The sequence below is a fragment of the Eleutherodactylus coqui genome, chromosome 3 (assembly GCF_035609145.1).
Source record: "Eleutherodactylus coqui strain aEleCoq1 chromosome 3, aEleCoq1.hap1, whole genome shotgun sequence".
NCBI lineage: Eukaryota > Metazoa > Chordata > Amphibia > Anura > Eleutherodactylidae > Eleutherodactylus > Eleutherodactylus coqui.
This window is the reverse complement of record NC_089839.1, coordinates 159,030,839-159,046,631: the sequence shown is the minus strand read 5'-3', so window position 1 is coordinate 159,046,631 and position 15,793 is coordinate 159,030,839. Positions and strand designations below refer to the sequence as shown.

Here is a 15,793-nt window from a genome sequence, read left to right as displayed (position 1 = left end):
ACCCACAGGTGGTGAATGGCCTTCGTTCCACCTCGTCGGGTGCTCAGCTATCATATGCCTGTGCATGCTGGTGGTGGTCAGGCTGGTAGTGGTGGCTCCCCTGCTGATCTTGGTGTGGCACAGGTTGCACACCACCATTTGTCGGTCGTCGGGGCTCTCATTAAAAAGCTCCAGACCTTCGAACACCTAGCCTTCAGCACGAGAGCTTGCCGCGAGGAGGTGCTGTGGGGAACAGCTGGGGGTTTTCTTGCTCTGGCCACCCCACTGCCTCTTCCAACCTGTTCTGGTTCTGCACTTGCCTTCCCCTCTGAAGCGCTGTCTTCAGTAGGTTTACCAACCCAGGTCGAGTCAGTCACCTCATCATCCACCACGTCTTCCTCTGAATCCTCTGTCTGCTCCTCCCTCAGCCTTACTGCCCTAACAACAACCTCACTGACAGACAACCGTTTCTCATCATCATCATCATCAACAAATACCTCTTGAGACACTACTTGAAAGTCCCCACCCTCATCACCCTGAGACTCTGAAAGGTTCAAATTTTGGGCATCGGTCACGACAAACTCCTCAGGTGGCTCATGAACCATTGTTTGCAACTCAGGGAAGGGACCTGAGAACTGTTCCTGTGAGTATGCCTGTTCTAAATCTCTCCTTTTCCTGGAGTGACCAGGCTGGGAGGAAGGAGGATCAGCGTGAGGATTCACAGGTCTAGTCCCTTGGCTAGCGTGAGTGGAGTTTGTGGAAGACTGGGTGGTGGATAAATTACTGGAAGCGTTATCGGCTATCCACGTCATCACCTGATCGCACTGTTATGGTTTTAATAATGATGTACCACGCGGACCTGCAAACTGTGAGATGAAGCTATGGAGTGTAGATACGCGGCGTTCTAATTTTCCCTCAGCAGCAGGCTTTGTTTCACCCCACCCAGGATCCTGACCTCTGCCCACACCCTCATTCGGATGCCCACGTCCATGTCCACATCCTCGAGCCTTATCCCTAGTGTTGATCATGTTGTATAATGCACTGCGTCAAAATGCTATGCAAACTGCAAGGTATTTTGCGTATGCTTTCAGCCAAAAATAGACAGTGTAAAATGTGTACAGTCTTGTTATATAGTGCGGATCGAGAGGACACACACTAAGGGTATTTGTGATATCCGGAGGAATAGTTTTTTATCAAGCTATACCCACTCTGAGTGATCGACCATCACTCTGTAGTTGGTGATTGAGCAATACTCTCTCAAGCTATTATATCTGGCAGAGCTTTGATCAATCTCTGCACTGATACTGACAGTTCCAATCAGACTCTCTCATATACTCATGATGGACATAGCTCCTATTTAAGAGCTGTTCACCTCATGCGCTTGGACCAATTATATCTGAAATTGGTCCAAGACTCCTTGAGATATCAATTTAACCATCGGGGTATGAGAAATTTCTTTTCTTTGTGTGTGATATATGCGAGTCTGTTTGTGTAGGCCCGTGAGATTTTAACCATTATTAATAAAGTATTGTAGTTTTAGTTTGTTCAAAATCCTTCAGCGTAAAAGGAACATTATTTGTCTTTTTCTTGCCACTATGATAGCAATTTGCTCACTCCTAAAGAGCAAAATTGTCCAAATCCTGCCCTACAGGGTGCAAAACAGTCTGTTCCAACAATGGTTAAATAGAATCTGAAAGTTTGAAAGTAATCTACAAATGTTGAGATGCCTGTAGGAATAGGTTGCATCCAATTTCAAACCATAATTTGCTTTCTATGCTGCAGAGCAGCTGTCCTTGATGTGCTCCCTAAAAAGTATTTAGTAAAATCATAAATTCAGACTATTGTTGCGTTTCAAGGTAAAATATATCATACCATTTTTATGTTTTGAACCTGTGAACCATTTCACATTATAAGCTGGGTTTGAACTGTGTGAATGTCAAGAATAACTGAAAAAATTGAGGTGTTCTAAAACTTTTGACTGGTAGAGAACATTTTTGAGTTCTACTACTATACTACAGTATATTATGTTTGTCTGTCAGTAATTAATAACTGATAACTAATGAACGTAGCATAAAGGGGATTAAAGTAGCTAAACGTTTTATAAACTTCTGACATGCCATAGTGACAGGTCAGCGGGGGGGGCCGCATGCTGAGACTTCCACCAATCTCTAAAACCAACAGACAAAGTGTTCCTCTAAGCGCTGTTCCAATTTGGCTGTTTGTGTCACTACTCTGAGCAGTGTAGAGCATCCATAGAAAGTCTATAGAGTCTGCACACTGCTCAGGATGACGGCCAAATGGACATAGTGCTCAGATGAGCGTTCACACCATCTATGTACTGTACATTTATGATGATGGGTGCTTAATGTATAGCAGCAGCACTGTAAATGTATGGCAGAGGTCGCCAAGTGGTTAAAAGAGAACTACCAGAACAAAAATAAAGTTACCCTGAACGTATTACTTTTATGCTAAATAATTAGTATCAGCATACCCAATGCCTAATGATGCACTCCTGAGGGTTTCTGATGACATTTCACATGTTGATGTCTATCAATTGCAATGCTGTCTTGAAATTATTTTCTGCATCCAAATATGCCAAGTATACCTATATTGATTTCCTTGCTTAAATATGTAGTAAAATTGATCAGTTTGGTTATTTGAATCTACAAAATGATGTTTTCATATAGAACTGAGATAGCAAATAAGAACATAAGAAGATAAGAAAAAAAGAACACTAAGGCCGCCTGCAGACGAGCGGGTCGGATCCGGCAGTGAGAATTCTCGTTGCGGGACCTGACCCGAGAGCCTGCAGAGACGAGCGCGTACTCACCCGCGCCTGGCGGCCCCCGGCTCTTTCATGTGCCGGCTGCGGCGCAGCCGGCGCATGCGCACACCGGAGCCGGCGGCCGGGTGAGTGCGAGCCCCGCAGAAAAATAGGACATGCCGCAGTTTGTTTGCCGCGCGAGATTTCGCGCGGCCAAACCGCGGCCGTCTGCATAGGAGTGCGTATTGTAATGCACTCCTATGCAAACTTTCAGTGGCGGAAATCCCGCGGGAAATACCGCCGCGGGATTTCCGCCCGTGTGCAGGCGACCTAAAGGGTTAAAACTAGCTAACATGCATAAGATGACTGACAATTATAGACATCTACTGTATGCCAGTATTATGGACACACACAATCTGATTTGCATTAAAGTATCTTAAATGTAAAGAATATCCTACCTCTTATTGGTTGTGAATAACTCCGCCCTCTTAAAAGGCACATAAGAAAGGTTGAATTTATATGTAGTAAATAAACTTAAAAACGTTTAAATATTACTAATTGAATTACATTGTAGTTCCCCTGGAAACAGCTGTTTATTGTTTCTCTAGCAGCAGAGCCTACAAGCTACAGGGACTATATGACATTTTTTTTAAATTAAAGGGGTTGTCCCGCGGCAGCAAGTGGGTCTATACACTTCTGTATGGCCATAATAATGCACTTTGTAATGTACATTGTGCATTAATTATGAGCCATACAGAAGTTATAAAAAGTTTTATACTTACCTGCTCCGTTGCTGGCGTCCTCGTTCCCATGGAGCCGACTAATTTTCGCCCTCCGATGGCCAAATTAGCCGCGCTTGCGCAGTCCGGGTCTTCTGCAGTCTTCTATGGGGCCGCTCGTGTAGAATGCCGGCTCCGTGTAGCTCCGCCCCGTCACGTGCCGATTCCAGCCAATCAGGAGGCTGGAATCGGCAATGGACCGCACAGAAGCCCTGCGGTCCACGGAGACAGAGGATCCCGGCAGCCATCTTCAGCAGGTAAGTATGAAGACGCCGGACCGCCGGGATTCAGGTAAGCGCTGTGCGGGTTGTTTTTTTAACCCCTGCATCGGGGTTGTCTCGCGCCGAACGGGGGGGGGGTTAAAAAAAAAAAAAACCCGTTTCGGCGCGGGACAACCCCTTTAATTATAACCACATAGAGAACCATTTCCCATTTTTCTAATAGATTTTATTTTTTTAATTGTAGAAATTTATTCTGCTTTCTATACATGACTATGAGAGCTGCCATCTTGTCGCATCTAAGAGCATTTAGAGATATGCTTTACAACAGCTTATAGGCTATTCACACAACGGACAGGAGGGGACTCATTGACTTGTATGGGCGACTGTTATAGACATGCTCCGTAACTTGTGCAGAGGTCATTTCGCATAGGGAAATAGATCACGTATTGTGACTGGTGGATCCCGTGTTATGCAGGTGCTACTTTTTAGTGTTATCCTGCCTGTAATGGTAGTGAGTAGAGATGAGTGAACGTACTCATTTAGGGCGAATTCGCAATCGAACACCGCTTTTTTCGAGTAACTGACTACTTGGGCGAAAAGATTCGGGGGGCGGTGTGGTGGAGTGGGGGGTAGCAGTGGGGAACAGGGGGGAGCTCTTTCCCCCCCTCATTCCCCTCTGCAATCCCCCGCTCACCCCCGGCGCCCCCCGAATCTTTTCGCCCGGGTAGTCAGTTACTCGAAAAAAGCGGTGCTCGATTGCGAAATCGCCCTGAACGAGTACGTTCGCTCATCTCTAGTAGTGAGATGAGGGGATGGTTCAATAGAGTACTTGTAACCTTCAGTGAGCTGATCGTTTGTCTTGTTTCTCAAGACGGATTTAGCAGTGATTTCAGACTGAGTGAACAGTTTAGGAGGGAGGCGGAAAGCAGCCTGACACATAGAGAAAGATAATATATTTTGCAAAGTTTCTTGTATTCATACGTACTATTTATATTGTTTTTTCACTGCAGCAGTATTTGTCTATAATTCAAACACTAAGCCCTTCACAGTTATAGACAACTAAAAGATTTAATCTTTATTAAACAAGCGTAAAAAAATAGGGGCTAACATGGACAAACTCACATAAACTCATACATAGGATCCTCAATAACTAAGACAGGCCAATTTAAGTCGATTTATGAAGATTCCAAATGTATTTGAGCTCACCCTGTTCAAAAATTGCTTCGATAGCCCAAGTGGCGTAGCAATGGGCTTGCTCCGTCAGGGCAATCAAATCAACATTTTTCAAAGTTTTGAGGGGAAAGGAGACCCGAAGCATATGATAACCAGGGGTCTAATTGACTTCTATTGTAGCAATGAAACGATAGAGTCAATGTCAAATCCCCCCCTTAGTATGACAGTGCATGCAATTGCATGAACCATCAAACCAGGGTGGGCATAAAAGTGAAAAGCTATTTGTAAGGTTCAAGGTTAACAGAGTGATAACACAATTTTTTGATTCAAGACTAACAGCAGTACAGGTTTGACGTCTTTCTCTGTTAGTAACAACAGTTCATGAGGAGCCTTTCTAGCTACATTGCTCCAAAGGAAAGATTTTTGAACCTTCTTCCCCTATAAAACTGAACTACTGAGCCTGTAATTCAACATAATAGTTGCCGGGTATACAATCTCCCTAAGCTCAGTTGAACATGCTGGGCTATGGGCTAAACACCAGTTGGGAGCACAATAAATATGGTTCCCTGGTGTTCCGACATGTCTAGGTAGCAGCAGCCTACTTTCAGTTCACAACTATGTCAGCAGTTCGATATATTGCACAGCTGAGGGTGTACAATCCCACAGGTACTTTTATAAGTATCCCACGCTACAGGATATAAAAGAGTGGTGCCTCATAGTACCCATGAGAGCAAGGGGTTAACAGGCAAGGTCTGCAAGATACTAGCCCTGAATACGACCCCCAGCTGTCTGCCCAGTTTCAGAGAGAGAGAGAGAGAGATACAACAAAAAACAGGTAGAGACTCAGGCCTTGGTGGTAGGCAAGAGGTTATGAAAGTACCAGGGAACTCAGGAATTACTTTCCAGAAATTATTGGTGGCCTCATATGAGTAGGAACGTTCAGGCGTTTGTCACCGCTTGTTCGGTGTGTGCCAGGGGGAAGAGTGTCAGGAGACGTCCTGAGGGGCGTCTTCTTCCCTTGCCCATTCCGTCCAGTCCCTGTCCGTGGACTTCATTACTAATTTGCCGCCGTCACAGGGGAATACGGTCATTTGGGTCATTACAGATCGGTTCTCCAAGATGGCACATTTCGTTGCTCTGAGCAAGTTACCAAATGCCAAACTATTATCTGACATGTTTATTAAGGAGGTGGTGCGGTTGCATGGGGTTCCTGAGGACGTGGTCTCAGATAGAGGTGTACAGTTTGTCGCTCGCTACCGGTGAGCTTTCTACAGGAAATTGAATATTGGTTTGTCCTTTTCGTCGGCTTTTCATCCCGAATCGAACGGGCAAACTGAGAGGATGAATCAAGAATTAATTCAATACCTGCGATTGTTTGTTTCAGACAATCAACATCTGTGGGTTACCCTTCTACCTCTCGCCGAGTTTGCAATTAACAATCATGTAAATTCCATCTTCTCAGGTCTCGCCGTTCTTTTGTAATTATGGTTTCCATCCTCAATTTTCTTTTTCTGCGCCCTCAGTTTCTGACATGCTGTCTGTGGATTCTGCCATTGATGAACTGTGCACAGTTTGGGCCGTGGTTCATAAAAACCTTCAGGGTTCCCAGGGTAAACTTCTTGGTCAAACTAATAAAAAGCGCATGATTTCTGCTCCGTTCGTGGTTGGGGAGCAGGTGTTGTTGGCCTCAAAAATTTTGACATTTAAGGTACCATCCTTAAAGCTGGCTCCCGCTTCGTTGGTCCGTTCACCATCTCCCAGGTGGTGAATCCTGTGGTGTATAGATTATCTCTTCCGCAGTCCTCGAAAATTCATGATGTCTTCCACAAGGGGCTACTGAAGAAATATGTTAACCCAGTTCTGCCCGCCCAGAGCCCACCCTCTCCTACTCTTGTTCAGGGGGAACTGGAATATGAGGTGGAGCTCTTGATCAATGCTCGGTGTGTCAGTAGTATTCTTCAGTATTTGGTTCCTGCCCAGGACGTACATGTACTGTTATTGGTCTGACGGCTCCACAGGGTTTTTCCCCTCAAACCCACTCCGTGTTCTCCGTGTCCTTACTGCCGGTCCTGTCATGCAAACGGCAGCCGTGTAGCACAGGGGAGCACCGGTCTTGGTTACCTCCCCTGGCCGCCGCGCTTCTCTTCGCCGCCAGGTTGTTAGGGACGCTATGGGCGCCAGCTGGCGCAGCGTCCTGGGCGCAATGGCATTCAGGCTTGCATCCTGAGCCTCGCCAATCCTTGCAGGGCTGGGAGCTGTTCCTCACCTCCACCTGTGTGATATTCTGTTGCTGTCTGACCCCCGCCCTAATCAGCTGCTGGGGCGGGAGCTCTGACAGCATATAAACCTGCTTGTGTCTGCATTCCAGTGCCAGTGTTAGTTTGGTCTTCTTGCTACACCCGCGTACTTCATGTTTTGACTCCTGATTTTGACTCCCTGCTTTTGGACTGGACGTTGCCTTGCCTGACCCTCTTGTATCGCGTACCCTCTCGTTGCCGACCTTGAAAGCCTGACCCGCCTTGCTGTTGTTTTGTTCCAGTGTCTGTCTGTTCGTTAGTCCCCGTGTTCAACTTTCTTAGTGAGTGTAGGGACCATCGCCCTAGGGGCTTAGCCCAGGGGGGCAAGTAGCTAAGGACAGGGGTTGTGGTTTTTTCAGGGACCTCCAGCATCCTGGACTCCAGTCCTGCCACACAGGATCAGGTACACAACATGGGACGTGGAACATGTGAATGTCCCCGGGATCTTATAGTCCTGCTGTGTGTTGAGGATTTGTATCCTAGCCATGGTCAATACATGTGAGCAGGTTTTGCAGATCCTTATATTACAGAGATATGTTGCTTTTTGTGTGTTTCATACTCATTTGCCATGTTTCAGTAGAGCTTCGCATCACAAAGAAGAAATCTGCAATATTGCTCAGTGTTTTCAATGGGGCCAGCGGCAGCAGCGCTTGCCTCATTGAAAACATAGGGAGTATAAACATAGGGAGTATATCGTGGACTTCTGCCACAGCTGTGACAGCTGTCGCAAAAGTCCAGGATGCTATCCCATTGCTTTCAATGGGATCGGAACTGCTGCTACCGGCCCCATTGAAAAAGCAGTGTTTTTTAGGCAAACCCCGCAGCATGATTTTCGGGGAAGGGCTTGAAATATAGCTGGAGGACGCGCCTGAGGGGCGGAGAGGTGAGTAAAGAATTTTTTAGTTTTTTTTACCAGCTAAAGATGATTTTCAGGGAAGGACTTATATTTTAAGCCTTTCCCCGAAAATCATGCTGCGGGGGTATCCTATAAACCACTGCTTTCAATGGGGCCGGCAGCAGCAATGGGATAGAATCCAGGACTTCTGTGACAGAGGATTCCTTGTCCCCGCAGGGATGAAGGAAACTCCTGCCACAGCTGTCACAGATGTGGCAGAAGTCCACAATAAATCTGCAATATCGCTCAGTGTTTTCAATGGGGCCAGCAGCAGCAGCGCTTGCCTCATTGAAAACATAGGGAGTATATCGTGGACTTCTGCCACAGCTGTGACAGCTGTGGCAGAAGTCCAGGATGCTATTCCATTGCTTTCAATGGGATCGGAACTGCTGCTGCCGGCCCCATTAAAAGCAGTGTTTTTTAGGCAACAGATATAAAACAAATAATAAATTGTCCCACCTTGCTTCATGTGCTGCAGCTCTGTTCCTGTCCGCAGGTATACTCACACGCCTTCACATTGCCATCAGGCTGCTTTGGCTTTAGTTAAACACATGAATTCCATATACAGGAGTCCGGCTTTTGTGAGATAATTCCTGCTTTATTTATATAAACTTGTGCTCATGACAACCAAACAGAGTACGCGTTTCGGTTCACATAGAACCTTGCTCACCTCTGTTTGGTTGTCATGAGCACAAGTTTATATAAATAAAGCAGGAATTATCTCACAAAAGCCGGACTCCTGTATATGGAATTCATGCTTTTTAGGCAACCCCCGCAGCATGATTTTCGGGGAAGGGCAGCCGGCCCCATTGAAAGTATTTGCAATATCGCAGCGTTTTTTTGCGCTGCGAGGCGAGTGTTTTTACTCGCTCTCGCACCGCAAGAAAAAAAATCACAAGTGGTTGTCCACTGTAACAGTGCAGGGGAAAACACACCAGGCCTAACGGCTGAATGTCTTTTCTTTTATTCACACTTGCATAACAGAACAAAAAGTACCGGCATTCTCCAGATAACGTAAAGTTTAAGGAAAGTCCTTTTAAATCAGCAGTCCAGAAATAGCAAATACAAAAGTCTTTTGACTTTCAGTAGGGCAAAGTTCCAGCAAACCTTCCCTGCAGCGTGGTGCAGTTTCTCCAGCTCAGCACTCTCTCTCAGCCTCTGCTGCTCACACAGGACATCTCTACTGAACACGTCAGCTGCACCAATTTTATATCCACTACCTGTTCTAGGAACGGACTGGATCTATATCACGGATGCTAGTAACCTCTGTGATATATATCTTCCGTCCCTCACTTCACCTCTAACCCTGCTACACCACCCTTAGGGTTTCTTCACATGGGTGTGTTTTAGTTCCGTTATCCGACTGTGATAATCATGGCCGCATAACAGGACAAAACCATTGATTTTAATAGTTTCATTTTCAATTGTTTTAGCGGTATTCCTGCCCATTAATAGTACGGGCAAGAAAAGCCCTATACTACAAGCGGCAAAGATAGGGAAGGACCTATCTTCACACTGTTTTATTCAAACTTGCGTGATATAGTGTGGAGCTTGAAGACTCAGTGCAAAAAACAAAACCTGTTTATGTGCAATTCCGCTCCGTACCGAAGCGTGTAGTTCCGCATTTGGCCATGTGAAGAAGCCCTGACTCATCACTAATTATCTAACTTCCCGGCGTCATACAAACTTGAAATTTGTCACGAACATTCCTTAGATCCTATATTGAAAAAGTAAAGGGTATGCAACTTGATTATTCAATTCACAGTGAGAAAAACGCATGGTCACCTCCACGTGGTGTTTCCTGGGTAACGCGAAGAACCATGCAAAATGGTGAACATATTTTATTTGTTTGTTTCTCTGAAGTAACCACGACTTAATAAAATTTTCCATGCGAACAATGGGCAAGGACCAAATGAAGCCGGGTATGTCAGCTAGTATGTAATAAGACTCTTATATAATCAGATAAAACTTACAAAACGTTCTTGCAGACGATATTTGGTTTTGTTGTCCTATAAATAGAAAATTAAAAAGATTAGATAACTGTGCATAATGTAAACTTACAAGACATTCCAGTTTAGCATGTTTGGTATCGAACGGCTATTATGGTGGTCGGGTGCAGACTGAAATTACTGATTAGGGCCTCAAGAAAGCTTATCTCATCCCTTTTCTAGAAGGAAAAATGTATAGATGAAAATTCACAAAGTGCTATAGCTGTTAAGATTCCTGATGTTATTCAATTTTAGCTGTAAATCATTACATGAATGACTGTATGACTATATATCATTCATTTCAAGGTCTTCCTAGTTAAACTCTAGTTTTAGTTTCATATCGAGATATTATCTAAACGAAAAGTTGAGCAACTTTACCAGTACATCGTTTAACTTTTCTTATATAGATGCTGAGTTTCGCTGTGCCTTACAGTTCATCCTCATCCAAGGCTGCAGTAACAGTTATGCTGGGTGCTCTGAGCTGAAAACTCCCAGAATGCAGTGCAGAAGACATGCTCCAGAACAATAATAATGGTCACATATAGACAAAGAGTCTTATTTGCAAAGATTTAGTTGGGATACATCAGGACTAGAGATGAGCGAGCACCAAAATGCTCGGGTGCTCGTTACTCGGGACGAAATTATCGCGATGCTCAAGGGTTCGTTTCGAGTAACGAACCCCATTGAAGTCAATGGGTGACCCGAGCATTTTTGTATATCGCCGATGCTCGCTAAGGTTTTCATTTGTGAAAATCTGGGCAATTCAAGAAAGTGATTGGAACGACACAGCAACGGATAGGGCAGGCGAGGGGCTACATGTTGGGCTGCATCTCAAGTTTCCAGGTCCCACTATTAAGCCACAATAGCGGCAAGAGTGGCCCCCCCCTCCCAACAATTTTTACTTCTGAAAAGCCCTCATTAGCAATGCATACCTTAGCTAAGCACCACACTACCTCCAACAAAGCACAATCACTGCCTGCATGACACTCCGCTGCCACTTCTCCTGGGTTACATGCTGACCAACCCCCCCCCGCACGACCCAGTGTCCACAGCGCACACCAAAGTGTCCCTGCCCACAATGCATGCCCCAGTCAGACTGGGGTTCTTTAGAAGTGGACACATGCAGTTACAACTCCCTGTGGACCCACAGCATGGGTGGCTCCCTGGAACCCACCGGCGGTACATAAATATATCCCATTGCAGTGCCCAACACAGCTGATGTAACGTCAGCTGTAATGCAGGTGGGCTAAAAATTAATTTGATTACACTGTAGGCGAGGGCCCCCAAAAATTGGTGTACCAACAGTACTAATGTACCTCAGAAAAATTTCCCATGCCCAACCAAGAGGGCAGGTGAAACCCATTAATCGCTTTGGTTAATGTGGCTTAATTTGTAACTAGGCCTGGAGGCAGCCCAGTTAAAATAAAAATTGGTTGAGGTGAAAGTTTCAGCGCTTTAATGAGCATTGAAACGTATAAAAATTGTTTACAAAAATTATATGACTGAGCCTTGTGGGCCTAAGAAAAATTGCCCGTTCGGCGTGATTACGTGAAGTTTCAGGAGGAGGAGCAGGAGGAGGAGGAGGAATATTATACACAGATTGATGAAGCTAAAAGGTCCACGTTTTTGATGGTGATAGAGAACAATGCTTCCTTCCGCGGGTGCAGCCTACGTATTGTTTAGGTATCGCTGCTGTCCGCTGGTGGAGAAGAGAAGTCTGGGGAAATCCAGACTTTGTTCATCTTGATGAATGTAAGCCTGTCGGCACTGTCGGTTGACAGGCGGCTACGCTTATCTGTGATGATTCCCCCAGCAGCACTAAACACCCTCTCTGACAAGACGCTAGCCGCAGGACAAGCAAGCACCTCCAGCGCATACAGCGCGAGTTCAGGCCACGTGTCCAGCTTCGACACCCAGTAGTTGTAGGGGGCAGAGGCGTCACGGAGGACGGTCGTGCGATCGGCTATGTACTCCCTCACCATCCTTTTACAGTGCTCCCGCCGACTCAGCCTTGACTGGGGAGCGGTGACACAGTCTTGCTGGGGAGCCAGAAAGCTGTCAAAGGCCTTAGAGAGTGTTCCCCTGCCTGTGCTGTACATGCTGCTCGATCTCCACGCCTCCCCTGCTACCTGGCCCTCGGAACTGCGCCTTCGGCCACTAGCGCTGTCGGATGGAAATTTTACCATCACTTTGTCCGCCAGGGTCCTGTGGTATAGCATCACTCTCGAACCCCTTTCCTCTTCGGGTATGAGAGTGGAAAGGTTCTCCTTATACCGTGGGTCGAGCAGTGTGTACACCCAGTAATCCGTAGTGGCCAGAATGCGTGTAACGCGAGGGTCACGAGAAAGGCATCCTAACATGAAGTCAGCCATGTGTGCCAGGGTACCTGTACGCAACACATGGCTGTCCTCACTAGGAAGATCACTTTCAGGATCCTCCTCCTCCTCCTCCTCCTCCTCCTCAGGCCATACACGCTGAAAGGATGACAGGCAAGCAGCATGTGTACCCTCAGCAGTGGGCCAAGCTGTCTCTTCCCCTCCTCCTCATCCTCCTCATGCTCCTCCTCCTCCTCCTCAACGCGCTGAGATATAGACAGGAGGGTGCTCTGACTATCCAGCGACATACTGTCTTCCCCCGCCTCTATTTCTGAGCGCAAAGCGTCTGCCTTTATGCTTTGCAGGGAACTTCTCAAGAGGCATAGCAGAGGAATGGTGATGCTAATGATTGCAGCATCGCCGCTCACCATCTGGGTAGACTCCTCAAAGTTTCCAAGGACCTGGCAGATGTCTGCCAACCAGGCCCACTCTTCTGTAAAGAATTGAGGAGGCTGACTCCCACTGCGCCGCCCATGTTGGAGTTGGTATTCCACTATAGCTCTACGCTGCTCATAGAGCCTGGCCAACATGTGGAGCGTAGAGTTCCACCGGGTGGGCACGTCGCACAGCAGTCGGTGCACTGGCAGATTTAACCGATGTTGCAGGGTCCGCAGGGTGGCAGCATCCGTGTGGGACTTGCGGAAATGTGCGCAGAGACGGCGCACCTTTCCGAGCAGGTCTGACAAGCGTGGGTAGCTTTTCAGAAAGCGCTGAACCACCAAATTAAAGACGTGGGCCAGGCATGGCACGTGCGTGAGGCTGCCGAGCTGCAGAGCCGCCACCAGGTTACGGCCGTTGTCACACATGACCATGCCCGGTTGGAGGCTCAGCGGCGCAAGCCAGCGGTCGGTCTGCTCTGTCAGACCCTGCAGCAGTTCGTGGGCCGTGTGCCTCTTATCTCCTAAGCTGAGTAGTTTCAGCATGGCCTGCTGACGCTTGCCCACCACTGTGCTGCCATGCCGCGCGACACCGACTGCTGGCGACGTGCTGCTGCTGACACATCTTGATTGCGAGACAGAGGTTGCGTAGGAGGAGGAGGAGGAGGGTGGTTTAGTGGAGGAAGCATACACCGCCGCAGATACCACCACCATGCTGGGGCCCGCAATTCTGGGGGTGGGTAGGACGTGAGCGGTCCCAGGCTCTGACTCTGTCCCAGCCTCCACTAAATTCACCCAATGTGCCGTCAGGGAGATATAGTGGCCCTGCCCACCTGTGCTTGTCCACGTGTCCGTTGTTAAGTGGATCTTGCCAGTAACCGCGTTAGTGAGGGCGCGTACAATGTTGCGGGAGACGTGGTCGTGCAGGGCTGGGACAGCACATCGGGAAAAGTAGTGGCGACTGGGAACTGAGTAGCGCGGGGCCGCCGCCGCCATCATACTTTTGAAAGACTCCGTTTCCACAACCCTATACGGCAGCATCTCCAGGCTGATAAATTTGGCTATGTGCACGTTTAACGCTTGAGCGTGCGGGTGCGTGGCGGCGTACTTGCGCTTGCGCTCCAACACTTGCGCTAGCGAAGGCTGGACGGTGCGCTGACAGACATTGGTGGATGGGGCCGAGGACAGCAGAGGTGAGGGTGTGGGTGCAGGCCAGGAGACGGTAGTGCCTGTGCCCTGAGAGGGGGGTTGGATCTCAGTGGCAGGTTGGGGCACAGGGGGAGAGGCAGCGGTGCAAACCGGAGGCGGTGAACGGCCTTCGTCCCACCTTGTGGGGTGCTTGGCCATCATATGTCTGCGCATGCTGGTGGTGGTGAGGCTGGTGGTGGTGGCTCCCCGGCTGATCTTGGCGCGACAAAGGTTGCACACCACTGTTCGTCGGTCGTCTGCACTCTCAGTGAAAAACTGCCAGACCTTTGAGCACCTCGGCTTCTGCAGGGTGGCATGGCGTGAGGGGGCGCTTTGGGAAACAGTTGGTGGATTCTTCGGTCTGGCCCTGCCTCTACCCCTGGACACTGCACTGCCTCTTGCAACCTGCCCTGCTGCTGCCCTTGCCTCCCCCTCTGAAGACCTGTCCTCAGTAGGCGTAGCAAACCAGGTGGGGTCAGTCACCTCATCGTCCTGCTGCTCTTCCTCCGAATCCTCTGTGCGCTCCTCCCTCGGACTTACTGCCCTCACTACTACCTCACTGATAGACAACTGTGTCTCATCGTTATCGGCCTCCTCACCCACTGAAAGCTCTTGAGACAGTTGCCGGAAGTCCCCAGCCTCATCCCCCGGACCCCGGGAACTTTCCAAAGGTTGGGCATCAGTCACGATAAACTCCTCTGGTGGGAGAGGAACCATTGCTGCCCAATCTGAGCAGGGGCCCGAGAACAGTTCCTGGGAGTCTGCCCGCTTCTCAGAATGTGTCATTGTAATGGAGTGAGGAGGCTGGGAGGAAGGAGGAGCAGCAGCCAGAGGATTCAGAGTTGCAGCAGTGGACAGCGCAGAACTCTGGGTGGACGATAGATTGCTGGATGCACTTTCTGCCATCCACGACAGGACCTGCTCACACTGCTCATTTTCTAATAAAGGTCTACCGCGTGGACCCATTAATTGTGAGATGAATGTGGGGATGCTAGAAACGTGCCTCTCTCCTAATCCCACAGCAGTCTGCTGCGATACACCTGGATCAGGAGCTCGACCTGTGCCCACACCCTGACTTGGGCCTCCACGTCCTCTAGGCCTACCCCTACCCCTCAGCATGCTGTATTACCAGTAATGCAGAAACAGAACGCTGTAATTAAATATGCCGCTTATTGGTCTGTGGTTGGAGGCTGACTTCGCTTACGGAACGCCAGGAAATAATTTTGCGCAAGCCTGCTGTAACACTTAGCTAGCTGCGTATGAATTAGGAGGACTACTACACCCAGCACAGACCCAGAACACTGAGGACAGTCACAGGCAGCCCAAATAGATTTTTTTCCCCAAATGTTTTTGCAAAGGCCCACTGCCTATATTTAATAAATATATCTCTTCTCTCTCTGCGTCACCGCTACTGGCCCTGGAGTATGTCAAATAACTGCAGAGTGTTGCACTGTGGACTGGAATACAGCAGTGATTTAACAGCCAACACAGAGCCAGGAAATAATTTTGCGCAAGCCTGCTGTAACACTTAGCTGGCTGCGTATGAATTAGGAGGACAACTACACCCAGCACAGACCCAGAACACTGAGGACAGTCACAGGCAGCCCAAATAGATTTTTTTCCCCAAATGTTTTTGCAAAGGCCCACTGCCTATATTTAATAAATATATCTCTTCTCTCTCTGCGTCACCGCTACTGGCCCTGGAGTATGTCAAATAACTGCAGAGTGTTGCACTGTGGACTGGAATACAGCGGTGA

At 48.0% G+C, this 15,793-nt stretch overlaps 1 protein-coding gene across 1 annotated transcript in view; it reads right to left on the bottom strand.

The window, feature by feature from the left end:
* LOC136621169 (inter-alpha-trypsin inhibitor heavy chain H3-like) overlaps positions 1-15,793 on the bottom strand; it is a 191,825-nt gene that overhangs the window by 21,202 nt on the left and 154,830 nt on the right. The window contains exon 16 of the mRNA XM_066596443.1: positions 10,082-10,117. Within this exon, the coding sequence (XP_066452540.1) occupies positions 10,082-10,117 (36 nt within the window). The remainder of the gene's footprint in view (positions 1-10,081; positions 10,118-15,793) is intronic.